This window comes from Balaenoptera ricei, chromosome 9 (assembly GCF_028023285.1).
Source record: "Balaenoptera ricei isolate mBalRic1 chromosome 9, mBalRic1.hap2, whole genome shotgun sequence".
NCBI lineage: Eukaryota > Metazoa > Chordata > Mammalia > Artiodactyla > Balaenopteridae > Balaenoptera > Balaenoptera ricei.
This window is the reverse complement of record NC_082647.1, coordinates 65342916-65370726: the sequence shown is the minus strand read 5'-3', so window position 1 is coordinate 65370726 and position 27811 is coordinate 65342916. Positions and strand designations below refer to the sequence as shown.

The window sequence follows — 27811 nt, the reverse complement described above, 5'->3', positions numbered from 1 at the left end:
TCTTTAAACATTAAAGTATATTAACTGGAAAAAATATTTGGATAATTATTGAAATCCAAATTCATGTTTAATGATCACTTAAATAATGGGATCAATTCAGCTAGCTACATCTGCAGTAGTCAAGTTACAAGATTAAAAGTGAAAGGCAAAACTAAAACATGAAATAAAAGAATTCATATAAAAATACACAATAAGGTCAAGTACCTCTTCACAGCATGAGAGAATGATTAGACATTTTCATACCTGAAACACATCTGCTTTGTTCTTTAATAAACTGATCTCCATCTGCTCATGCCCTTGGAAATATTTCAGCAGTACAACCTGCTGTGCTCAAGCCCCACATAACTTTGTATTTCCCTGCTCATAATTAACTAATTATTCTCTAATCAATAGTGTAGATCTTGATTTTACAACGTAAATCAGATAAATGAGATAATGGCTGGGGGTCAGTCTCATTTTATTCACAAAGCCCAGCATGAACATCCAGTTTCATTATATCTTATGTACCTGAACAGCAGTGAATCTTACAGCAGGCCTGCAGAAAGTCTTAAGACTGTGTACTGGAAGAAAGAGGTCTATATGTTTATTTTTTTAAAAAAGTATTTGCAAAGCATGTCTATCTCAGAAATATTTTTAATCGCAATCCTTAGTATTAAGTAAATTGATAAAGTGTTGACTGGGTAGGAAAAAATTTCTGCCTTCATATGCCATGCAACTCTAAAGCTGAGTCTCTTAAACAAGTTTTAATTGTCAAAATGATTTCAGAAAATTTAAAGAAAAATTAGTAATGTTAGTATTCCATTCTGCTACAGAATCCTTCTGAATTCCTTGAATAGATTTTGGTGAAATATTAATAAAATATTCCCATACTGAGAATCAAGTAAAACAGTGGTAAGTTTTGTCAAATAAAGAACATTAAGTGTTTAAAAAGAGTGATCTGTTAAGTAATAGGATGTAAAAACAGGAAAATAGGATAATGAGTGTGAATATTCTTATTATTTATTGGTCAGTGATCTATTTTTAACATTATAAATGTAAAATTAGATAAACACCAAGAAGCACACGAATAACAATGATATATAAATGATAAATAAATTTCATTTACAAACAAAATGGATTAAGGTTAAGGCTAAATTTTTGTTTTCATGTTAAACATAATCCTAATTTCAAATCTTTTCCTAACAAAGGAATTAGTGAATTATGGACAAAGGCTATGTTCCTTGATTAATTTCTGTACCTAAAATAATGCTGTCTCCAAAATAGGTATAAAATAAACACCTGTTTAACTAAACTTATGTATACTAAAGAAGTTATACTCTATGTGCTGTAAACTACTATAATCTCTTTTACCTAGAAACAAGTATTTTTGAAAATTTAAGGGCCATTTTAACAAGATTAAAGCCACATTCAATCAATGTCAAGCACAACACCATGATTCTTTTGAAAATATTATATACAAATGGTTCTCAAAGGATGTCCCTGGCCAGCTTCAGCATCACTTGGGAACTTTTAGAAATGCAGATTTTCAGGCCTCATCCCAGACCCACTTAATCAGAAACTGCAAGGAGAAGTAAGAGGGAGTAAAATGAGGAGGAAAATAAGGAGGGGAGTAGGTGAGCAATCTGCTTTTAAACAAATCCTTGATTCTGATGTACTATAAAGTTTGAGAACCACTGCTATCTATATACTGCCATGTCGTTCTTCTTGTAGTTCAGAGTTATTTATTTTACTTCTTGATATTTCAGTGTTTTTTTTCTTTCCCTATCATGCGACAAATAACCATCATTTACCTGTCGGACTGTTTTCTCTTATACATGTATGTAAAATATGAACTATTTAGTGTATCTCTTGACATACACATTAATATCTCCTTTGAATAACAACTGGACCAATTACAGAAAAGGGTTAATTTTGTACCATAGAAATATGAGAGTGTCTAGGAGATTATTAGGAGAAAGTGTTTCATTCTACTCTCTTCAAAAGTTCTACTCCAAATACACATTTGCAGGACCAATGATCTTATGAATATATGTGGTTTATATTCGTGATGTGTGACAAAGATTCTTAGGGCTAGCACCAAATATGGAACCATATATCCACCACTGAAGAGTAAGATGGAGAATGATGATAATATGGTATTCTAAATAGAACCAGGTGGAAAGGACTTTGATTAATAGTGTCACCAAAACCACAAGGTTTAATGATTTTTCAAAAAAAACCTAATATAAAATGACCACTAGTAATATCTTACCATATATCAAAGGAGAGTCAGGTCCAAATGCACTAGCATATTCTTTTTTAAGAAAATGGCAATCTGACATTTTTCTTAAAATCAGCTGGAGTTCAGCAATAGTAATAACTACCAACTTTTTCTTAAGCTTATGCAGTGATAAATAATGAGTTCTTTTTCTAAAAAAAAAAAAGCCTACTGGTTTTACTACAGGTTATTAATATTTTTCCTCCAATGTTAGAAGGTCTTTCAATAAGTTAATAATCTCAGTTTATACATATTTTATATACATACTGCTTTTATTAAATATCCAATAATATGGTTCCTTAGTATAACTAAAGATTACTAGCATACAGCAACTTTATATTTATACTTGCTTTTAATTATCTATAACATTTCCTACTCTATTCCTAATGTTTAAACTATTTTCAATGCCACTATACCTGAAAAGATGTCCCAAACCACATTTATAAATCAGGAAATTCCAAGAGACATGTTGACAATTTACATGTATATATGTATTTCAATTTCAGCAAAGAGTCTCTTCTAAATCAGTTCAAGATGAAGTGATGAAATATTCAACATATTTCTGTCGTTGATTTAAAACTGGTTCATTAAAGCTTGAAGACCAAATTTTAATTCTGTAAACCTTTGGAAAGATACAAATGTTGATGAAGATCTTTCAGTTGGCAGGTTGTATAGTCAAAAGCTTTGTATCTCTCTCCTTATTTTGTAACCTCATACTTAAGGTTGAGAAAAATAAGATTATACTGAACAGAGAAAGTTCGTATTAAATCAATAAAGAGTGAATAAATTTGGTTATTACTAAAAAATATCTAGAGATCAACACAGATATATTCTTATTTACAAGCTTAAAATCTGAAGTTGTAAAAACTGCATGCTACTAATATTAGTGCTTTCACACTAGAACTAATGAGTCAAAACTAGAATGCCATACGCTTTCACAAGTCTTTCACTTTTGCTGAATATTATAAATAGAAGTAACATTTAATATAGTCTACAGTTGTTTCCCAATGCAGCATTTCATATATGAATATATGTACTAAGTTGGATGAAACAGAATAGCAGACTAATGGAATGCATTCTCTTTCTTGTTTGTTACTAGATTTGTTCAACAACGAGTAGCACATTGCATGTAAGTCCCACAGTCTTCCATAACTCTCAAGTCCAAATACTGTATATCATTTGCCAAAGAAGCAAGAGGGGAAGACATTACTTAATAGGACAATTCTGACAAGACATTATCTAGTATTTTTCAACAATGCACATATCAAATGTTTCTGATTAGTGCAAAAAAAAAAAAAGTTGAAGTAGAAAAAAAAGGAGAAAAAAATCCACACAGGCAAATTAACTGCCTTGTCAGTCCAAGTAACAAACCAATCAATTACATTCTATCCAAACCTGACAAGCAAAGGCAACTTTTTGCAGTGATAAGCTTATGGGAAAGACAAGATAGCTGTTCTCCTTTACTTTATATACTCTATTGAGAGTGTTATCCACATTTTTAAAATCACACTTATAAAAGAGGTTTCCAGGATTGCCTCCGAGGATGAGCAGTGGCAGAGTTGGGTCTCATGAAGGGTATCTACACAGTAAAGTGATAAGAAAAGAACATTAACATTTAAAGATCACAGCAGCTCTGCACTATGTCTTATGAAACACACTAACAATACCATAGTAGATTCAAATAACATATGATCTGGTCCAAAGAGATAGATGCCCTAAACCTAAATGCCATGATCTTGTAAAGGTTCTTACTAGTTGAAATGGAACTATTTTATCATTTGAAACACTGAGTTGCCTCTTGTATTATTATTACTTTTAGTTGTCACAATAAATCTATCTTACTAAAACAAAAAAGAAAATATAAAAATGATGAGGGGTTTGCATTTATATAAGCAAATATGTAATTTGATTAATAGATGTTTTAAATAATAGCAGTTTGCTATTTTTTCATCAAATATGTCAACTTAACAATGCTTGAGAAAGCATGCAATATACTGAAAACAAGCACACCTAATCAGTACATTACAGGACTGGTTCCACTCAAGTACAGAGTCTCAGGGAGGAAATGTTCAGATGATTCTTATTCCCTGGGCCTATACTGCCTTCCTTTTTTTAAAGACTATATTGGAAACGTTTGGTTACAATTATGAAAAGTATATCCCTAGCTAGCTATTTTAGTAGATTTGTGCAACAAAAGTGACAGAGAATACACCTCATTGTAAAGACCTGGTCATTGATTATAAAACACTAATTTTGCCCAAATTTTCAAGTCATTCACTTGCATTTATTTTTCAAAACTTTCTTTAGTGTTTCTTGTATTTACTTCCCTACCGACGCATTTTCAGAGGAGAAATTTTAGATGCCTAGTGATTAGAAGTAACTTTCTTTTTGATTGTGGAAAACAAAATTTTATCATTTCCTTCAGATATTTAAATCTGTGTAGATGAGGTTAAATTACCAACTAGTCACACATCATAGAAAAAGTTCATTTCAATATTTAAGTATTAGAGAGATGTGTTTAATGCTTCTAAGTTCTACTGAGAAAAAGAAAGTGAAAAGTGGCACAATCACAGATAAATAAAGCACTACTATGGCATCGACGAGCTACCATGCCAAACTGAATAACCTCCAAAGAAAGGAAAAATAAAATTGTACAAGAAAAAAAGAATATAACGTGAAACACAGTTTTCAGAGAAGTGTACTTATCAACATATGAGAAGTAAACAGAAAGAAAAGAATTCCCTCCTTGAGTAACAAGGAAACAGACAGGAAGAGCTGAATTCCCTTGTTAAATAGTCACATGTGCTAACTTTTCTCAGTGCTTCAGGCTCCAAGTGATGAAATTTAAGCACATTCTAAATCTGATATTCTGAGAAGTGCTTTGCCTGCAGGTTAAGCACTACTAGATAAGCAAAATGAAAGAGGAAGCAACCACATCATTTACCACAGAAGTACATTTAAGTTTTAATTACATGCACAAACGATAGAGACTAGCAGACAACCCAAAGATTTACTTGTATTTAACACTGAGAGGAATGTAAATGTATATTGGGTTGGCCAAAAAATTCGTTCGGTTTTAAGTAAAAATAAAAGACATTTTTCATTTTCACCAAGAATTTTATCGAACGATTCACTAACTGAATGAACTTTTTGGCCAACCCAACAGATACATTAGGTGTCACAGAAATCTACTTTAAATTCTAATTAAATCTAAATTTAACTTTGAAAAAAACTAAAAAGCTATAACTAATATTCTTCCATCCTAAAATTTCACTTAATATTCAGAGTAAGCAACATGACTTGTCTTGGCTGCTACCTTCTTAGGACAAAAGACTACTATGTGGTCTTTTATATCAGAGTTGAAGTCTTGGCTTTGTATTTATTCCATATGCTTCTAATAAGCTTACTTACAAATTAATGTAGAAAAAAGGGAATTAACTATTTTCAGAGGGCTTCCCTGATGCAAGCACCAATGGTCTGTTATCCTGTATAGCTGGATGCCTACCAAGAAGAAGCACCTACTTTTGCCCCAATGAAGTCAAATATGCTAAAGGAGCATAGTTTGGTGAGCAGTATGCCTAATGATTAGAGCATTAGCAACACAGTCAAGACTGCCTAGACTCAAAACTCTAGTTCTACCACTTCCTAGTTGTATGATCTTGAACAAGTAATACTTCTCAATTTCCTCACCCATAAGATAGGGATAAAATCAATATCTGTGTAATAGAGTTTCCTTAACGATTACACGAGATAAACTATAGAAAGCATTAGCACATTGGCCCTTAATAAGCACTCTATAAATCTCAGCAACTAATATGAACAACAGTAAATTTATCAAACACTAGTAGTATTTACTGGAAGGAAAAAACTGTATTCTAATATATAACAATTTATATAACACAATTTCAATATATAATTGGAATAATTTCTATTTCATGATGCTTAGTGCCTCTGTACCTCAGTTACCTAATCTCCAAAATGGAGATGGCCATACCTCAGAGGACTGTTGTTAAAAACTGAGTGAGATAATACACTTAGAAAGCAGAGAATAGAGCCTGGGATATAGTAAGCATCTAACACTAGCATTATTTTAATTTCCAGTTCATACAGACTTTTAACATTTCTATGGGGTTCAATTAAAATGTTAAAAATATGAGATTCTAATACATTATTACCTAGATATCAAAATCCATCATCAACTCCAAAATTTATATCCAATCTTATCTACAAATTCTAATTCCATTAATATGTCTATTTTATATATCTGAAACTATAAAAAACCAACACAAATCAAAACCTTGTTATAGGAGGAACAGATGAAACAGGATGTTTCAAAAAAAAAAAAAAGAAAGAAAAACCAGAAAAACAGTATAGTTGGTTTCTAATACTAGAAGCTGGATTACGCTTGTTTCATATGATTCCAAGGATTGAAATTATTAAGAAGAGATATGTTAGCTCACTTGGAGAAAGAAATTGCCAGTGGTCAGAGCTGCCTCAAGAGGGAATGGGTTACTTATACACTTCTATCCCTGGCAGTAGCTTTTTCCCTGTGGCTTATTAGTGATACTGAGCAGATGATTCAAGTGTCAAAGAAGAGTGAGATCCTTTTCAGAACTGTATAGTATTAATACTTGTTTTGAAATTGCTTTGAGTTACAAAAGTTACAAACTCTGGGGAAAAATTGAGGTTGATGCCTTCATTTTATAGATGAGAAAATGACTATAATGGTAACTTAATTCAAGGTCATTCATCTAGCCAGTAGCAGAACTATGGGTGGAGTCCCAGTCTTTCTTAACAACAGATAATCCCTTTTGTGTAAGTTAACAAGTTAACAATATTACCACATTGCAATAGAAAATGAGTTTAAAATGACAAAAAATAAATTTTACTGAAAAATAAATGAGTGAAACGAGAAATATTTCATTGCTATATATGCTAGAAATTATGATGTTTACTACTCTAAAATTGCATACTCCAGAAATACCACACTTCACTATGTAATTAATGGTTACCATGTTCAGGCTTCTGTTTTCTTTAAATACAATTTACTTGTCTATAATGCATTTATTTTAAAAATAAAAAGAAAATTTAAAAATTCAAACATTGATAACATAACATAAAAATATTTATAAATCACACTAAGTTACTTAAAGGTTTAATGTTTTAATATAGATATGAAAATCAAAGAATGTCATACACTGACTATTAAATGTGTGAGGCAGGTTAGCTATTCCACATGTCTAACAAAATCATCAAATCAACTTAATTAAAAAGGAAAAAAATATACTGAATAAACATTTTCTTTTCAATCCAAATTTTATCAGAATACCACCTTAATAAGAAAGTTTCAGTGGCAGCTTATCTACTTTCATTATCCAAATATAAATATTTTGAATATTAAACATCTCTGTTCCAATTTTTACTAACAGAAAAGCATTCTTAAAATGTAACTTTTAAGTTGTTTCCTTCACAAGACCCAGTTTATTTTCTAATTTCCTCTTTAGAATCTAATCCTTCATGATGTACAATACAGCATCAATTTAGTTCTAAAGACATTAACTAAAATCACTGATCACTGCTTTTTATAAAGCCAGGTCTAGGGCATAAAGGGAACACTCTTAGTGTTAGGGATGGCCAAGTAACTCCTAAGAACAGTGGTATAAAGCATTTAATTTTAAATTTTAGACTCTTTTACCCTGAATGGTTCAGTAAATGTTCAAGACAGCCTTGGAATAATTGTATTTGGAGAATAAAGAACAGCTGGGCTCAACAGAAAATGAAGAAGCAGGAGAATGTATGGCCTGCTCTGAAAGTTAGGGAGGATTCTGGTAGAATTTCTTCAATGACTGGAGTTCGGGTTTAGGCCCTTTAATCAGGCAAGAGAAAAACCCAGAACGTTGGAGGAATCAAGATACATTAGAGCTACAGAAAGCAGTTATACTCTAGCAATAAAAAACGTGGACAGCCAAGGCAAACAGAGTGGGATCCGAGGAGGCCTAATCAGAAGTGAGAAACATAGAAAGAAGGCAAGAGGAAACACTGAAGCAGCTAAGGTGTACAGAATAACATCATAGAGAACAGTGTAGACACTGAGAAAAGTCTTAAGTAAGCCAAAAAAATGGGAAAAAAAGAAATGGAGATCAAGAAATGTTATGATGGAAAATGGTTCCCCAATTACTCTGATATTTTTAATTTTCAAATAATGCACAGCAGGTATATTTTTTAAAATTTTTGAACAAAACTATTAAAATTATATGAATAAAAGTAAATATACTAAGATGCTATAAGATCATAGCGATTCAAACTTTTTTTATATTTTTGATTTTCTGTAAGTATATTTTTATAATGAACAAAATTTTAAAAATATACATGAAAATTTCACTTACCTGCCTTTAAATTTTAATTAATAGACTTTATTTTTTAGAAGTTTTAGATTTACAGAAAAATAGAGCAGCTATACAAAGATTCACATACACTCCCCCACCCCCATCTCCCTTTAAATTTAAATTTAAATGTTAAAGTCATCATTTTCACATCATGGTGCCTTTGACAGATCAGGGGTAGAGAAAAATGAAGGCGAAGAATGCCAGAAAGACAGAAATAGAGGAAGAGACAAATATGCCAAGATCTGGGAGTGTTCACACTTTACTGATTCTTATTCAGTGTGATGATATTGAAAAAGTTGCTGAGTTAGATGCAATGGGGATAAACAATGAACTTAAGAATGTGAAAGAAAGGGAGACTTTCAGATGAGGACTAAGCTAGCCTTAACTCTGCCTCTGCCAAATTCTACTCCACAGATTTAGAACCTACTGATTCAGAATCTCCAAGAATAGTTTTATGATTGTTGTCTGTAATTCTTCCTATGGGTGACTTGCATCTCTAGCCAAGCTGAGAACCACTATCTTAAAGTTTCAGCTAAAGGGCTTCTGGAACAAAGCAGTGGTTCTCAGAGTATGGTCCCCGAATCATCAGAATGAGCAACAGTTGAGAATTTATTACAAATATAAATTCTTGGGCACCACCCCAGAGCGTCCAAAGCAGAAATTCTGTGGTTTAATAAGCCTTTCAGGTGATTTCAATGTACCCTAAAGATTAAGAGCCTTAAAGTAGACTAAATTCAGCTGGTGTGAAGAAATCACAAAGAAAGAGGCATAGAAACAAAAGCTAAAAAAATAAAGGGAGGTAGGAGACAAATTACAAATATTCCACAACTTTACTTAAGGTGGACCAGTTGACATTCAACTAAGCAGAGACAAATATTATTTATACACATAGATACTTTGGTCACCAAAACAAAGCTTTAAAAAAACCCCACTGAATATTAAACAATCTCATCTTGAGGATCTCCTATGAGATAATTTAACTTCTCTGGACTCAGCCTGTGGTCCCACTAAACCAAGGACATCTACCCAATTCTTTCAGTTCCTCTGTTCTTATGGAACATGATTCCTTACCAGACCTTCAGAGACACAGAGACACAGTCATTTACTTAAAATAAAGGTAGGAAAATTAGGATTGGCTACTTGAGTTGTACAGAACAGATCTGTAACAGTTACTAGATCTATTTCCAGGGTTTGGATTCCTCTCTGTATTTATAATCACATAACTTTAAGTGCATTCTGAAAATTTCTAATTCAACAACTCCTAAAAAGAAATCTCACAATTCTCTATGTCATTCACCTATTGTATTTCTCTCCAAAAAATAAATATAGCCACTAATCTTTCTGTTATTGGTATCACCATTCTTTCAAATTAGTTATCTTAAAGTCGGATAGTTTGGTTTAACACTCCCCTTTCTTCCTTGCCTCCTCATTTTCGCTAATTATCTGCTGTAACTTCTAGTGTGAACTTATGTCTCCTGAAACTATTGAATCCTTTCCATTTATTTTTCCATCAGTCTAAGTTCTAGGCCCCCAAACTGGTCTATCTCCAGCTGCCCATTCATTCATCACACAGGCCACCACAATATCAATCTCCTAAAGGACTATTCTCCCTATTATCTCTTACCTTCAATGAATCCCCATTAGGACTCTTAAAATCTTTAGCCTGAATCCAGGCCCCAATCTACCTTTAACCTACATTACAAATGACTCCAAGGATCCCACGCTATTTCTTTATTCATATTCATTCATTCTCTTGAAGGATTTGGTACCTCCCATCTCAATCTTCTGAAACCTGCTCATACATACTTCAAGGTGCAACTCAAATGTCTCCTTGGTTTACATAAGGTTTCTCCCTCATCCTTTTAGGAATATTCCCATCATCCTCTAAATTCTTATGTCTCTTATATACCTTCCATATAACAGTTTGATGGATGAATAAATAAATGAATGTTAATATCCTTAATAAATATTAAATAGTTTAGAAAATAAATCTGATGAGAATAAACATAGGAATCTTATTTTTTAAACAATAGGGAGAAAATAGATTCCATACTTTCTTTACAAATGAAAGCTTCAAAAGCACAAATAAATTTTTGGTCAGAGTGCTCAAGGCTCTCACTACATGAAACGCAACTTTCCTTTTAAAAAGATCTACATTCACAGGTCATGTCACAACAAGGTTCTTGATATAATCAGGCAATTTTTCAATTCTTTAATAATTGACACCAATGAGTAAACTGACAAAAGAAATGGGTCTGGAAGATTCCAGTCACTTAAAAAGAAAGTCATTGACTGATATAATTTCACTTGGATGTGACTGAACCCCACCTATTTAGTCTTTCCTAGGCCTATCTTCCTTGTGCAGCTGTCTGTGTCCATCTGATTTACTGAGCGCTTACAGGGAGTGCCTAACAATTTCACTCAAAGCAGAAGTCCTCCTCCACTTGCTATTATTTGGAGAGAACATACTCAAAGAGTTACTTTTATGTAGTTCAATCTATCAAAACTGGCTAAATCACACTTAGGGCCCTTCATGTATTATCTTTGTACCAAAAAATGACATATACACACACACAGAATACATGAACAATATTATACTAAAGTCAAATCATACAGTTGTTTAATAGTATAGTCATGAGGTAATTTTTCTCAAACTTGCCTAAGTATTTTAGGAATATAGACATACATCAAGTACCTCATTAAAAAATGTTTCCAGAGTTCTGAATTTCAACTTTTAAAGAAACTATGGAGTATTCAGATAAGGTTCAGAGGAAAACTATAAAGAATTATGTAACTGATAGAGTATCTATGAAAGAAAGGCTGTAGAAACTGGGTTATTCACTTCTTAATTTTTTTCTAAATTTCTTTCTTTACTTTCATTCACCAAAGAATTAAAGTAAGGGTGTAATAAAACAAACTTTGGTTAAATGACAACATACCCTTGCCTAGCACAGAATTAAATATCAAAATAACCAATTTGGGTAAATGAGAAAAGGTATTGTTTTGGCAAGGGAACAAAGATCACAAGAACCTTTTCTCTTTGTTTTAAATATGCAGGGTTTTAAAATGAAAAAAAAAATCCGATTTAACAGTAAATGAATCTTTTGAAAATTCTGGCAATTTTCAGAAGATTCTGGTAATTATTTCACTTACTGTGTTCTAGTTTCTAACTCTAGTTCTATTAACCAATAAAGTTAGTGTAAATCAAAATTGTAGTTGATAAATATAAAAAAAACAAGATGAAAACAATCTAATTCCAAATCTAATTCCTTTGTTTTTTTTTTTTGGCCGCACTGCATGGCTTGCGGGATCTTAGTTCCCCCACCATGGATTGAACTCTGGCCACGGCAGTGAAAGCACTGAGTCCTAACCACTGGACTGCCAGGAAATTCCCCCAAATCTAATTCGTATCTTCGAGTACTAAACGTTAAGAAGTGAAGTATAAAGGGAGCAATGTTATGTATAGTTTATGTATATATATATGTGTGTTTATATATATTTATATATAAAATAAGAGTTATTCTTATTTACCAGTATAAAAAGAGGCTTAATGAGACTGAAAAGTTTGCCCACAGATAACATGTCTGTCTGATATCAATAAATCACACATGGTTACCAAAAATTATTTTCAGGGATTTAAGACAGCCAAACAACATCAGAACAAGAAGAAGTAGGAAATTTATAAAGTGAGCAATTTTATATATGGGATATACTACTACTACTATAATGGGTACAGAATTTAAAAAGATGTGACTGTGAAGATTAAAGGTCAAGAAATGTATGAAGAATTAAGTTTTTTGTACCATTTCCACTCAAGTGACCAGACTGAATGAATAAAATGTCACAGAATAAAAGTAGCTACTGTCACAAAAGGGAAATGTGGAAACCCAATGACATACAGTGACATGACACTGCAAAAGGTTTACTTATTTCCAGTACTTAAACAATGAAAAGACTTGTGCAGTTAATCCAGAAGAAGGAGTTATATTCTCTAAAACTAAAATGACAACTAAAATGATGAACAATCCAGATACTAGACTAAAAGTGTTAAAAAGTATAAACATTTCATTAAAACTAGTAATACTGTTAATAGGGCATGTAAGGACACAATTGTGCACTATAATAGTCTCTTTAGAAAGAGTAGGATTATTGTAAGGACTTGATAACACAGAACCTGTAGAAACAGTATGATAATGAATGCTGAAGTCAAGAGGTCTGGGTTCTAAACCTAATTCACACTAACCAAGTGATCTTTTACAAACTATCCATCCAAAGAATTACAGAAAGATTATAGTATGCCAAATTTTATCCCAGCACTTGAGATATAAAGTATAACCCTTCATTAAATTCACAGTCTGATGGAGGGGTCAAGTGAACAAAAGTGTAAGACTCTAAATAGGAGAGATTCAATACAGAGTGGTAAGTATTATTACCATAGAGGCCTATATAAACTGCCAATGAAGCATATCAGGTAGACTATCATTGCTTGATGAGTAGGAGAGAGCAGGTTAAGGAAAGGATTAACAAAACAAAACGGAAGATTAACAGAGGATTAAAGCAAGTGTTAAAAGGTAAGTAGGGGGCTTCCCTGGTGGTGCAGTGGTTGAGAGTCTGCCTGCCAATGCGGGAGACACGGGTTCGAGCCCTGGTCTGGGAGGGTCCCACATGCCGCGGAGCAACTAAGCCCGTGAGCCACAATTACTGAGCCTGCGCTCCGCAACAAGAGAGGCCGCGATAGTGAGAGGCCCGCGCACCGCGATGAAGAGTGGCCCCCGCTTGCCGCAACTAGAGAAAGCCCTCGCACAAAAACGAAGACCCAACACAGCCAAAAATAAATAAATAAATAAACAAATAAAATCAAAAAAAAGGTAAGTAGGAATTTATCAGGGAGAGAATACGTGGGGTAAAATTTGAGGCAGAAGGAAAGTACAGAGGAATTTTTAAAAAGAGTATGTCAGAAAATCCACATAGTTTGGTAGGTTGGAGTAAAGAGTACTTGTTGGATAAAAGTGACAGGGAACACCTCTTCTACTGTACTGTTATGAAAAGAGGTGAGGGAAGGGTGGTGGAAGAGAGATGCCTATGGATATCAATAAGGTTATATGTAAGTTACAGGTTCCATGTCAGAAAGTTTAGGCATTTCTGTCTGATGGTTTCTGTTTTCTATGTGAAGCAGGAGACGAGGTCATTTGTTAAATATGAAGAAGGAAGAGAAAAGCTGATGAAATAAGGAGCATGAGAAGAATGGAAATAGGCGCTGTCAGGAATGAAAGTTCAAGTTTCACATCAAAAAACAAAGCAAACAAACAAATCAAAAAAAAAAAAAAGGTAAAGAAAGAACCACAGTGTCTTTTATTGCCATGGAATTACCCCAGAAGCCAAATTAGAAATTCTCTGTATAACTGATTCACTTTATTATAAAGCAGAAACTAACACACCATTGTAAAGCAACTATACTTCAATAAAGATGTTTAAAAAAAAAAAAAAAGAAATTCTCAACCTGTTAATAATTTTCTTTCAGATTAAAATGGAAAGGAAACCCAGACCATTAAAATTATAAAACAAAGTACAGCCTTATTTCCTCTGCTCTGATTAAAATTAGATTATGAGCTAGTCAGATCTAACATAACTGACTCTGCATTGCCCAAGCAGTTAAAATTAGCAAAAACTAATGGTAAACATACATATTTTCAGATTAAAGATAATTCAGATTTCAATGAAGTAGGTACTATCCTTAGAAACACAAGAGGAATGTTATGGGTAATAAAACTCATTTAAAAGTTTAAATATATCTTAACTCATAGAACAATACAGCCATGAAGAAAAAAATGAACTGAATTACTAAACAAATTATAATAAAACAAAGTATGACAAAAACTACCATCCCAATCTATTGGGTGGGCCAAAAGTTTCATTTGGTTTTTTCCATAAGATGGCTCTAGTAGCACTTAGTTGTTTTTAATTTCATTCGAAACAATTTTGTTAGAGTGTATGTGACTGCTGTTCTATCAGCGTGCATTTAAAAAAAGACTTATCAAAATTGGTGAATTTTTGTGTAGCCATTTTAACATTGAAGATGGAAGAAAAAAAGCAACATTTTCAGCATATTATGCTTTATTATTTCAAGAAAGGTAAAAATGCAACTGAAACACAAAACAAGATTTGTGCATCGTAGGGAGAAGGTGCTGTGACTGATTGAATGTGTCAAAAGTAGTTTGCGAAGTTTCGTGCTGGAGATTTCTCGCTGGACGATGCTCCATGGTCGGGCAGACCAGTTGAAGTTGACAGCGATCAAACTGAGACATTAATTGAGAACAATCAACGTTATACCATGCAGGAGATAGCCGACATACTCAAAATATCCAAATCAAGCACTGAAAATCATTTGTACCAGCTTGGTTATGTTCATCACTTTGATGTTGGGGCTGCACGTAAGTTAAGCAAAAAAACCTTCTTGACCGTATTTCCACATGCGATTCTCTATTTAAATGTAATGAAAACGTTCCGTTTTTAAAACAAATTGTGACGGGTGATGAAAAGTGGATACTGTACAACAATGTGGAACGGAAGGAAGAGATCGTGGGGCAAGCAAAATGAACCACCACCAACCATACCAAAGGCCGGTCTTCATCCAAAGAAGGTGATGTTGTGTATATATGCTGGGAATGGAAGGGAGTCCTCTATTATGAGCTCCTTCTGGAAAACCAAAGGATTAATTCCAACAAGTACCGCTCCCAATTAGACCAACTGAAAGCAGCACTTGACGAAAAGCGTCCAGAATTAGTCAACAGAAAACGCATAATCTTCCAGCAGGATAACGCAAGACCACATGCTTCTTTGATGACCAGGCAAAAACTGTTACAGCTTGGCTGGGAAGTTCTGATTCATCCGCCATATTCACCAGACATTGCACCTTCAGATTTCCATTTATTTAGGTCTGTACAAAATTCTCTTAATGGAAAAAATTTCGATTCCCTGGAAGACTGTAAAAGGCACCTGCAACAGTTCTTTGCTCAAAAAGATAAAAAGTTTTGGGAAGATGGAATTATGAAGTTGCCTGAAAAATGGCAGAAGGTAGTGGAACAAAAGGGTGAATACGCTGGTCAATAAAGTTCCTGGCGAAAATGAAAAATGTGTCTTTTATTTTTACTTAAAAAACCGAAGGCACTTTTTGGCCAACCCAATAAATAAGGCTTTGATATTTTGTACATAAAAATAATGTAACTAAGCCAAGTTACCACTAATATCTGATGACTGTTACTCTAAAATATTAAATACGAATGATTTTAATTAAAATCTGTAGATTCTCTATTCTCTACAGTTATGTAAAGGGCATACTATGTCATAAGCATGGAGCGTGGGACTGGGAACATTAAAATTAACTTAATTATTAAGATATGGTACTTATACACTAAGAATCATGGGTGGAACAAGAAATATAGACTAAATATAAAGGACTGAGAAGCCCTCATTCCAGAGAAAAACAGGTGATCATTTTAGATAAGAGCAAGTTAAAGTTAAAGCAAGATGGCATGAAACTAACAGGAAAGTTTTAGGAAAGAGAACTAGGTTATCTGGAGCTGTGAATAACTGAAATGAAGATAAAAAGACTGAGGTCAGGTTTGGAGGGCCTTAGAAGCCATGTTTTAAACTCTGGATTTACCTTGTAAGAAATGAGAAGCTTCTGTACAAATTTAAGTACAACATGAACAAATTCTTTATACAACTAGATGGAGACTCGTGACATTCAAACTAGTAAAGGTGCTGGTTACTGTAATAGACTAAGAGGGAGTTAATGAAGGCATATAACTTCTATTTCTATTCATTTAATCCTCACAGCAATTCTATGAGATAGGAATGATTACCATTCCCAGTTTATAAATGAGGAAACTAAGGCACAGAGAGTATATAACTAACTCAAAGTCAAAACTAATAACCACTGGCTGAGGATTAGAACCCAAATAATTTGGTTCTCAAATACAACTATTTGAACCACAGTTTTGCCACTGATAAGAACTAGAGTAAAACACTGAAACTATGAAAACCAAAAGTTTTAAGAAGGAACGTTGGTCACCAATGTTAAATGCTGAAATGAGACCAAATACGAAGAGTACATAGATAATTAAAAGGCCATTGAATTTAGCAATTCAGAGTTTGCCAGTGACTTCTTCAATGAAAACAATAATTTTTGCCTCTGTAATCAACCACCAAACATATTTTCAACTTCCTCAAGGTCCAATCACCAAACATGTATCCAACTTCCTCAAGGTCTGAAACACTACACAAAAGGTACAACATTGACAAGTAGCTTCAACATGCTTGAAAATTTGCATTCTCAATACTTAAAAATTAACAAAATAGTCTCTGTAAAACGAATTATGTTTTTAAATCAACAGAATTTGACATATACTAGTAAAGCAAAATAACATTTTTATATTATGCTAATGCAAAAATGTAAAATAAAAAATTATTTTTAAATGACATAGTAACTCAGATCTTTAAAAATATTTCAAGCAAAACTGCACAAAGATCATCTAAAAGGCAAAGACAAATAATATGCACTGCCTGCCTAAATAATGTATATTAGTTGGTTATGTCATAATAACACATATTAGTTTTTTTCAGACATAAATATCACAACATATAAAAATTAAAATTTCAATTTTGCAAAAAGTACCATTAGCAAGCAAAGTACACATACAAACACACACACAAAATACCTGAAAGAGAAGATCTGCAACTTATACAAAGATATGTGATAAACTCATTTTTAAAAAAGAGAAAGCATCTCAATAAATAAAGAGGCACAGGATGTGGAAAGACAAAACATGGATGAGAAAATCCAGATGGCTAATCAATATATGAATAAACACTCAACCTCACAGGCAGTCACAAAATAAAATCAAAATGTCAATTTCTACCCACCAGACTGTCAAAAACTTATGCAATAACGTCCTCACACAATCATGTCTATTGGGAAATGAAATAACAATATCCATTAAAATGTAAAATATGCATATACTTTGGTCTAGCAAACTCAATTTGGGATAGAAATCAAACAGAAAAAAACCCATGAATTTCCACTTATAGGGAAATACTACAATTAATTATGGTACATCCACATTATTTTGTAGCTATTTAAAAGACTGGCTTAGTTCTATATTTACTGAAAAAGTCCATTATGTGTTCTCAAGTTAAAAAAACAAAACAAAACAAATTTCAGAGTAAAGCCTACAAAAGCTGTAAAAGGGAGAGAGGGAGGAGGCCAGCCAATGGGCCCTGAATTTTTTGTTTGCATGTAGAAGAAAGAAGTATGGATGATTATACACTAAACTATGTCTGTTACCCCGAATGGACAGGGTTTTGAGTAAGTAGGGTGAAAATAACATTCCTCTATACACTTATTATTTAAGTGATTACAAACAACATATATTGCTTTGGTACTTAAAAAACAATCTGATAAATTGTGTTCTAAATCCAGTATGACAGTATCTCCAAAATAAAAGGCTATCTGTATATGCAAAACATTTGTTTTACTAATGGTTTTTATTTATTTTTTCCAGAATATATGTGTATTGTATGTGTGTATATATTTTCTTCCTGAACATGTTTAAGTTTTGTAATTATTTTTAACTACATTTTTAGCAAATAGTAATAGCTAAGGAAATAGCATCTTATAAAGTATCTTTTTATATCTTACTTATGTAATGTTACAATCCCAAAAAACAACCATAAATTGTGCTATTTTAGGTCAAATAATTCTGCACAGATCTCTGCTTGAATCTACCTACTGCCATAAAAGGACTTCCCATCTTCCTGAGTATGCTTACAAAGTCTCTTTTCTCTTCTGGAATGTCTTGCTCCATTCTTCCCTACTTGCTTAAACCTACCCATTATTTTACAACTTCATTGGTTTTATTGCTTACCACTGTTTTTTTTAATTTCCCAATTATCTTTCTGGGTAATCCTATACTGAGTTCCCATTAAGTGAGAATTTTCAGAAAAGACATTTCTATGTAACAAATTTCTGTGGCTTTCTGGTCCTGATGATGGAGAGTGGGTGGGTGGTGGGACAGGGTGGGGGGGTGAGGAAGGGAAGGAGGAGAAAGGAAGAAGGGAGAGGGAAGGAGGGTGAGACAGAGGGGAAGAAAGGAAAAAAGGAAGAAAGAGAAAAAGGAAAGGAAAGAAAAATAAAGGTATTTGTTCAGTAAGGTATACTTTAATTATATCACTAACAAGCCCCTAAGTCATTTTTAGTTGAAAACATGTATCCACACTGCATATTGTTCTGATTAGTTCTTTTGATCTAGATAACAGTTTGAAGATAAAGAATTGTTGAACTCAATGTAAACCCTTCCATTTTGTGACATTTGGAAGAAAGAGCAGCAGAATTAAAGCAGGTCAAGAAACTAAATATAATGGACACTTAACAGAGTTCATAAAGAGTGACAGTCTCCTATTTAAAAAGTTAGTCAGCTGGGAAAAACGGCATACTAAGTGAGAAATTCCAAGTCAAATTTCCATTTCTTTAGTTGAAATTGCACATTTTATGAATATTCTTATAATACTGGGGGTTGGGGGGGGACCAAAGTAGTGTTTAGTCAAACACTATCTGATGTATCTTTTTTTCAAAAGTGAGATTTTAAGAAATATGTATTTGCAAAATAAATTCCCAAGTTTTTGTTTTTGTTTTTTAAATAATTGTGTGACGGGGCCCATATCCAGGCACTCCATATTAACATTAAAACTGAAAGTCCAATGCTGCAAGTCTTACAAAATATATTTTGGCAAGTTTCTTTCTCTTTCTCAGCATGTTTTCATAGGTGCAAAAAAGCTTTGTACTACTTTTATGTGGGACAACTTTATGACTTCATTCCCAATAGAAATGTGTCCTCTCAAAGTTAATAGGCATTGATCTTTTAGACCAGTGATATTCGTACTTTGTTTCCCTGTAAAATCAGCTCTAGTAATATACATCTAAAGTGACAATAAAAAGTAGGACACTTTCTGGGTTACATGCAATACGTGCAATCTATGTAATTACTAAACAAAGCTTTCCTATTTATTGACATGTCATTTCTGATCAAGAGTTACTAGGAAGAAAAAAGAAGAGGGGAGGACAATGGAGGAAAAAAACTAACTTTAAAGAACAAACAACATTGTTTTAAAGATATAATAAAACTAAATGATTTGTCTATCACAGTTAACATAAAATGTTAAGGGGTAAAAGCCATGTTCCTAAAACAAATTTAACTTATTTATTTTGAAAACAGATTCCTGTAATAGAATTCAGTGCTTGGTCACTCTTCCCCTACATTCCTATCCTAAACTTTGGTTTCTTTTTAATGAAAAAAAGGAGTCAGCAAAACAAAATGCCACCATTAAATCATTCTGCAACATTTTGTGTCAAAAATGTAATGGGAAATGCACACATCAAGGGAAAGGTTACTGTTCTTCCAGAACATCTTTTCACTTGGTTCATAGCTCATCCTTCTACATAACCGTGCAGGCACTACTGATGGTATTCTCTCTCAGTTTAATGTGGCATTTGAAGGATTATGGCATTTTCAGGAAACCACAGCGCAGTGATTTTAGTGGTTATCTGACTGAAAGTGATACTGTGACTTAGAATAACTGTGCTGTTTATGTGCAATGGTAAAAGTCAGCTACCAAGTCATTTCACAATGTCAGCCTAATTCTTGACTGTGTATTTTCTTACAGGAGGTCAGTCTAGAAAGTGAGGCCAGAATTGGAGAAAACTCTTTTTAAATGGGAGCCTGCTGTATACAGGTATACTATATTTAACTTTAAATCCTATTAACTGCATTGTAATAGGAAGATCTAATTCAGAAATTTATAATATTAATTCCTTCCAGTTTAGGATAAATGTAATTGCTTCTTGAAACTGTTTCACAAAAAGGATTAAAATGAAGAATTAAAAGAAAAATTAAGAATTAAAATGAAAAGAAACCATATATCATACATGTAAACCTATGAGGAGCTATAAAGCTACAGTAAATATGAGATATGCTATAAATATCCAGATAACATGTTATTTTTATCTACAAATGTTTTAGTCTATTTAAAAGCTCAATCTATAATATCTTGTTTTACAGAGTTTAGAAAAAAAAAACCTTTTCAGATTGAAAGAAAACATTTTCTACTATAAACCATTCCTCACAAACCTACATCTCAATTAGTAAAAAATGAAAAGTGGCTGCCTTATAATTAACTCATATGTTGCTGGTAGGCTATGACCTATAAAGTATATAACTGAATTAAAATTAGAAAAAATATTATGGGTTAATAAGACAATAAAAAATAGCACTGGGCTTCCCTGGTGGCGCAGTGGTTGAGAGTCTGCCTGCCGATGTAGGGGACATGGGTTCGAGCCCTGGTCTGGGAGGATCCCACATGCCGCGGAGCAACTAGGCCCGTGAGCCACAACTACCGAGCCTGCGCGTCTGGAGCCTGTGCTCCGCAGCAAGAGAGGCCGCGATAGTGAGAGGCCCGCGCACCGCGATGAAGACTGGCCCCCGCTTGCCCCAACTAGAGAAAGCCCTCGCACAGAAAGGAAGACCCAACACAACCAAAAATAAATAAATTAATTAATTAATTTTAAAAAATTAAAAAAAAAAAAAATAGCACTGTTGGTGGGAGGTTTATGCTGTAAATTATTCAGAATCCCAGAATTTCTTTCTCTTTTTCTTCATTCTTATGGTATAATAAAATCATAGAATGTGAAAATTAAAAAGGATTTTCAAATCAATCTAACACACTGCTCATTTTATGAATGAGAACACTGGTTCCCAGAAAAGTTATCTGCATCCTCATGGTTGACACAGTCTTGAACCTCCCAATTTTAGCCCTATACCTTCCCCACCATTTTTCCCGGTTAGTTACCTAATTAAGTTGTCAAGTGAGGTTCATTTTTTGAGCCTATTAAGATAAATACTAAATGCACTACCACAAAAAAAAAAAAAGAGAGAGAGAAACTGTCCTTAATAAAAGAAAATTATATTCTTGGTTTTCCTAATTAACAACCTCTCCATATAGGTCAACAACATTAAGTAGAAAAGTAGTTATACTAACGACACATACCACATCTAAAGAATAAGTGAATCAGGTGAAATGAGGGGAAAAATGAGGCTTGAAATCTTCTCATTTTTATCTTTAATCATAAAATAGAGATAGAAATATGAAAGCATTGTTCAAATACAACGTTATAATACGCACATACACACACACACACACACACACACACACGCGTGCCCACGTCTTAAAACCTGAACAAGATCACGCTAAGGTTATATAATTCTGAAGTTATGTATTTCTTGAGATTTAAGTCTCCGTTTCACGTATGCTGAAGAAGGAATCAACTTGATGCAAAACTCCTCAACTAAGGAACAAACTGACATTTATTTTATGAAGATTCTGAAATAACAATGTTCTTATTTGCTAAGCTCACTAAATTTCAAAGGACTGCAATTCTTTGTCTATTATCTTGTATTGTTCTACTCATTTAAATGACCTCTCTTCTCAAAACAAAACAAAGCCCTCAGATCACAGGTAATCAAGAGGCTGACTATCTGTGAGGTATATCTATTCTCCAAATTTAATCTACCAAATGTAATTACACTGTGCTGTCATCTTTTTTCTTTCCCCCACAACCGGTGGTTAATGCAAATACTCACCTCTCTAAAATTTCACATCATTGTGCCTATATACTCAGATTTCTTCATCTATAATTAGAGCGATGTGTGTTGTTCTTCAAGACAGAGGGACTACAAAAGCATTTAGTAAATAGATGATCACAATTAAAATTACTAGTGACCAAAAAGGTAAAAATATAGATGGCATCACAGATCTTCACAAACAGCAACTTCAATTAATATATATAGTATTATGTATGTATCATATGTGTGAATTAAATATGTACACATATGCCATTTTAATATGTGTGTATATATAACATACAATGTAAATATATTATATTCATTCATATACATAAATGAATATAATATTCATATACCCTTCAATCTTAAAGTTATTTGTAAAAGATGTAACTTGCACCTTAAAAAGGACAGAGTATATTTCGTTAAAAGTAAATGTTCCAGGGACTTCCCTGGTGGTCTGGTGGTAAAGAATCCGCCTTCCAATTCAGGGGACTTGGGTTCGATCCCTGGTCAGGGAACTAAGATCCCACATGCCGCGGGGCAACTAAGCCTGTGTGCCACAACTACTGAGCTGGTGTGCCTCAAACTACAGAGCCCACACACTCTGTAGCCCACGCACCACAACTAGAGAGAAGCCCATGCACCACAACTAGCGAGAAGCCTGCACACCACAATGAAGAGCCCACGCTGCAGTGAAAGATCCTGCATGCCTCAACTAAGACCAAACACAGCCAAAAACAAAATAAAGAAAAAAAAACCCCAAAAAACAAAAAAACAAAAAACACAAATATCCCAGAGATAAACATCTACAAAGGTCAGATTTATTATGAGTGCTATGATCCTCATTTAATATAAATACAAATAAAGGATAATTTAATAACATCTAAAGTTAAAAAGGAAAAGTAGTTATTTAAATAAGTCCTTTTAATATCAAAGAAAATCAAATAGCATAGTTAGAAGAATAAAGATTATAGCACTGCAATCTCAACGAACATCAAATACTCTTGAAAACCGTAATATAAACAGAACATCAGATATGATCTTGAAAGAGATGTCATCATTTAGCCTGAAATAAATACATTTATCAAAGGCAAGTTTTATTCTACCAGGGAGCTGAAATGTAAATTTATGTTGAGACTGTATAGGTTAAGAGCATAGGCTCTGGAGCCAGACTACCTGAATTTGAGTATCAGTTTCACTACTTTCTTTTGGGAAGTTACTTAAGCTCTCTATGCCTTAGTTTCCCCAACAATTCAAAGGAGATAATACTACTGCTCACCTAATAGGGAAGCTGTAAGGATTAAATGATTCAAAATGTATACATGAGGTACGTGACCCACGGTAAGCATTATATAAATGGTTTATTACAGTTGTCATTTGCATATACAGGGCATTTACAATTCCCTAACACTTGTGCCAAGCCACTCATTTGTATTTATCTCAATTAATCCTCCAACAATCTATGGTTTAGGTACTACTGATTATGGTTATTTTACAGATAAAGAAACTAAGCCACAGGGAACATAAAGGCAGAGTTCACAAATAACAGAAACAGGTTTCAAACCCAGCGGAGTGGCTATAAATCCCCACTTAATCATTCATTATATAAAACTGTCTCCCAAAATGTAGAAAGACTTTAAAATTTAATAACATTTAGGCTCTTCACATAAATTTAGCATCCAATGTAAAATATGAAGCTGAAGAAGGAATAAAATGGGATAGTTTGTTCACATTTCAAGACTCACTTTAATTAGAAATATCTCTTTTATTAGAAATTCCTTTGTTAAAGAAAAAACATATTCAGTGGCAGCTGTTCAAGATGGTATGGCAGGCTTTATTTAGGACCATCATGATAGATTTAAGAACCACTGCAATGGGATTTTATATTGGGGGAGAAAGATTGGGCTCAACTCTGAATACAGTACGGGCAAGTGGGAATTTATAGCCAAAGAACACGGTGGGGATCAGCGGATAGAAAATTAGTAAGTGGAAACATCAAGGCTAAGGGGGTTCTGGCTAAACTGACCTAAAAGGATTTTTGCTTAAGACAGGCCAAGGTGATCAGAATGGTAGAGGATGAGGAACCTGATCAGATATCTAGGGTGATCAGATATCAAGGGTGGGGGGTTCTGGTTAAAGTAACTTAGCAGGGTTCTTGCTAACACTGGACTTTATAAGGAAATATACAGATGAGCTTAGGAGAAAGTTCAGTAACCTGATTAAAGTTTGGTCTAGAAAAGAACCTTTGTTGCCTTTAGTGCATTAAAATTTTTTTGAAAAAAACAAAACAAAAACCAGAATCATGTATAAGAATATTATTAAGATGAAAACAAAAAAAGCATCAGGAAAGGAATAGGCTATGAGGAACCAGTGACAAAAGAACATTTGCCATGGTTGTCTGCGGCTGGGGTGGAAGCTAGGATTGACAGTATAGAGGCACAACACTTTTTGAGGTGATGGAAATTCTCTAAAATAGGATTGTAGTGATAACTGAACACTTCTATAAATTTATTAAAAATTACTACAGTCTACACTTAAAATGGATGAATTTGTATGGTATGAAAATGAGATCTCAATATAGTTATTTTAAAAAAGAAAAGAGATATTTGCTCTTTATCAAAGGAAGTACGCTTTATCAAAGGAAATGACTTATTTTCCACTCCTCTCTAGCTAAATGAGAGAAAGGGCAACAAGAATGGCTTCCACTCTAAGAGACATGATCATTAATCATACTCTACATAGTTACAGAATACTCTAGCAAGAGATTCTGAAAGTAGGTGTTTACAGGAGAGCTGTGACGGAATGTAAACACACAGGCAGTATCTATTTCGGAACTTGGAACATCACATAACCTTTGAATATCAGAACTAGTGTGTTAGACCTCAGAGATGATATAGCCTTGACATCTTCTCCAGTAAAATAAGAAAACTGAGATCCATAGAGATTAAGTGACTTGCCAGCACTGGCAAGTGACAATCTTGGACTAACTAAGATCTCCTACGCTAAGTGAAGTAATCGCAGTCAATGAGAAACCATTATTTACCACTCTTTTTTGCTGTTGTTTGCAACATATATATACTATTTTTAAGTTTGTTTTTCATAATTAAAAATGAAAAAACCAATCAATTTGGACTTATTTAAAGAAATGTCTCTGCCCTCAAAGAGATTACATACTATTTCAGTGTATAAAGCTGCAATACATACAGATTTAGCAATGCATCAGTAAATAATTTAATAAGCATTTATTCTGAATTAACTTCTTGTGCCATATTGTATAAGACTATGAAAACCATCATGACTAAATAGAAGCCCTGACCTAATCTAGTGAAAAAAGTAAAAATTCATAGACAATTTGCAAGCAAGTGGATAACAGCATGATGTGGAATTTTATGTGGGTCCCAAGGGCAATCAAAGTAAGAAAAAGATCATTATGGGATCATGTAAGTCTGGAAGGATACATGAAAGAAGTAAATACTGACATAGTCTTAGAAGGAAGAAGAGAATATGATCCGAAATATTACAGGAAGCCGCAAAGTCTCAAGCAAATAGTTGTAGTGCACATTCAAAATAAAAGCAAGACTAAAGAAAAGAAGCAACTTCCAACTGAAATGAATAAATTGCTTGAAAAACACAGCTTACCAAAACTAACATAAGACAAAAGAAAAAATTTCAACAGCTCTATTACCTATTTTTAAAATTGAATTAATTACCAAAAACGTCCCAACAAAGAAACTCTGGTCCAGATGGTTTCATTGAGGAATTCAATGAAAACTCAATGAAGAAATAAAATCAATCAATAAATGCTTTAAAAAAAATAGAGTACTTTGTAACACCTTTTAGAAGGCCAATATAACCTGATAACAAAACCTGATAAAGACTTAAGAAAAGAAATTAAAAGAATAATACTTTCGTGAATAGAGACACAAAACCCTTATCAAAATATTAGCAAATGAAATCCAAAAAAAAAAATACACATATAAAAGAGGCAATACCTCACGATCAGGAGGGGTTTATCCCAGGACTGTAAGGCTGATCCAACTTTTGAGGCCTCTTTCCGTCGGGGATGGAAAAGCCAGACTGAAAGACTGCTTGTGCACCTCTGCCAAGCTCTCCTCATTGAGGGGTCTTAAAGACACTTTGCTCCACTGACTCAGCACTTTTCTACTGCCTACCCCTTCTCCTTTTCCTCCCCTCCAGCCCCTGGGTCCATTAAACAGCAAGGACCTTCTGTCCAGGCTGCCTCAGTAGTGACCTTAATGCCCCACCCGCTCCCCATTTTGGCACTGATCCACTAGACCCTTATTAGTGGGGGGAAATGGAACATTACGGGAACCAGCAACCTTTCCTGTTTGGCCTCTTGCTTCTACTACTGCAACAAATTAATAATTTTAATTGTAACTTTCAGCTTGGCTTGTGATCCTAATTGACTACCTCAACTCCTGGTAGCTCTCAACACTTGCATAAACAGTTAAAAGAAATCATATTTTATTCTTATACAATAGCATCAGAAAACATTAAATACTTAGGAATACATTTAATAATAGACATACAAGACTTCTACAATGAAAACTACAAAAACATCCAATGAGAAAAAATAATGGATATTTGAAAATCTGAATAAATGTAGAGATATACCTAGTTCATGGATCAGAAAACAATACTGTTAAGATGTTAATGTTCCCCCAAATTCATCCATGTATTCAACACAAAGCTAATCAAAATCCCAGTAGGCTTCTTTTGAAAAATTGTGGTTAAATATACAAAAAATTTACCATTTTAACCATTTTTAAGTGTGTATTTCTGAAGCATTAAGTATTTTCACACTGTTGTGCAACCATCACCACCAACCATCTCCAGAACTTTTTCATTTTACCCGACTGAAACTCTGTATCCATTAAACACTAACTCCCCAGTCACCCTGCTCCTGGCAACCACCATTCTATTTTCTTTCTCTATGAATTTGACTATGTATCCCATATTAAGTAGAATCATACAATATTTGTTCTTTTGTGACTGGCTTATTTCACTCAGCCTAAGGTCTCCAATGTTCATCCATGTTATAGCATGTGCCAGAATTTCTTTCCTTTTTATGGTTGAATAATATCCCACTATACACATATATCACACTTTGTTTATCCATCCATCCATTGATGGACACTTGGGTTGCTTCCACCATTCGGCTACTGCCAATAATGCTGCCATGAATATGAATGTACAGTACCTCTTTAAGTCCCTGCTTTCAATTCTTTTGGGTATATACTCAGAAATGAAATTCCTTCTTCTCCACATCCTCCCCCAAACTTGTTATTTTCTATTTTTGTTTGTTTGTTTGTTTAATAACAGCCATTCTAATGGGTCTGAAGCAGTATCTCATTGTGGTTTTGATTTGAGTTACACTAATGATTAATGTTTAGCATCTTTTCATGTGCTTATTACTCGTTTGTATATCTTCTTTGGAGAAATGTCTATTCAAGTCCTTTGCTCATTTTTAA

General features: G+C 33.5%; 1 protein-coding gene across 5 annotated transcripts in view; it reads right to left on the bottom strand.

Moving 5' to 3' along the window:
• PHF14 (PHD finger protein 14) overlaps positions 1 to 27811 on the bottom strand; it is a 201520-nt gene that overhangs the window by 73215 nt on the left and 100494 nt on the right. The window contains exon 17 of one of the 5 annotated variants that reach the window (XM_059933935.1): positions 3602 to 3836. The exons of the other annotated variants lie outside the window; for them this stretch is intronic. Coding sequence (XP_059789918.1) covers positions 3824 to 3836 — 13 coding nt within the window. The 3' untranslated portion in view covers positions 3602 to 3823. Of the gene's footprint in view, positions 1 to 3601; positions 3837 to 27811 lie in introns of those variants that run through there. 5 annotated transcript variants of the gene reach the window in all.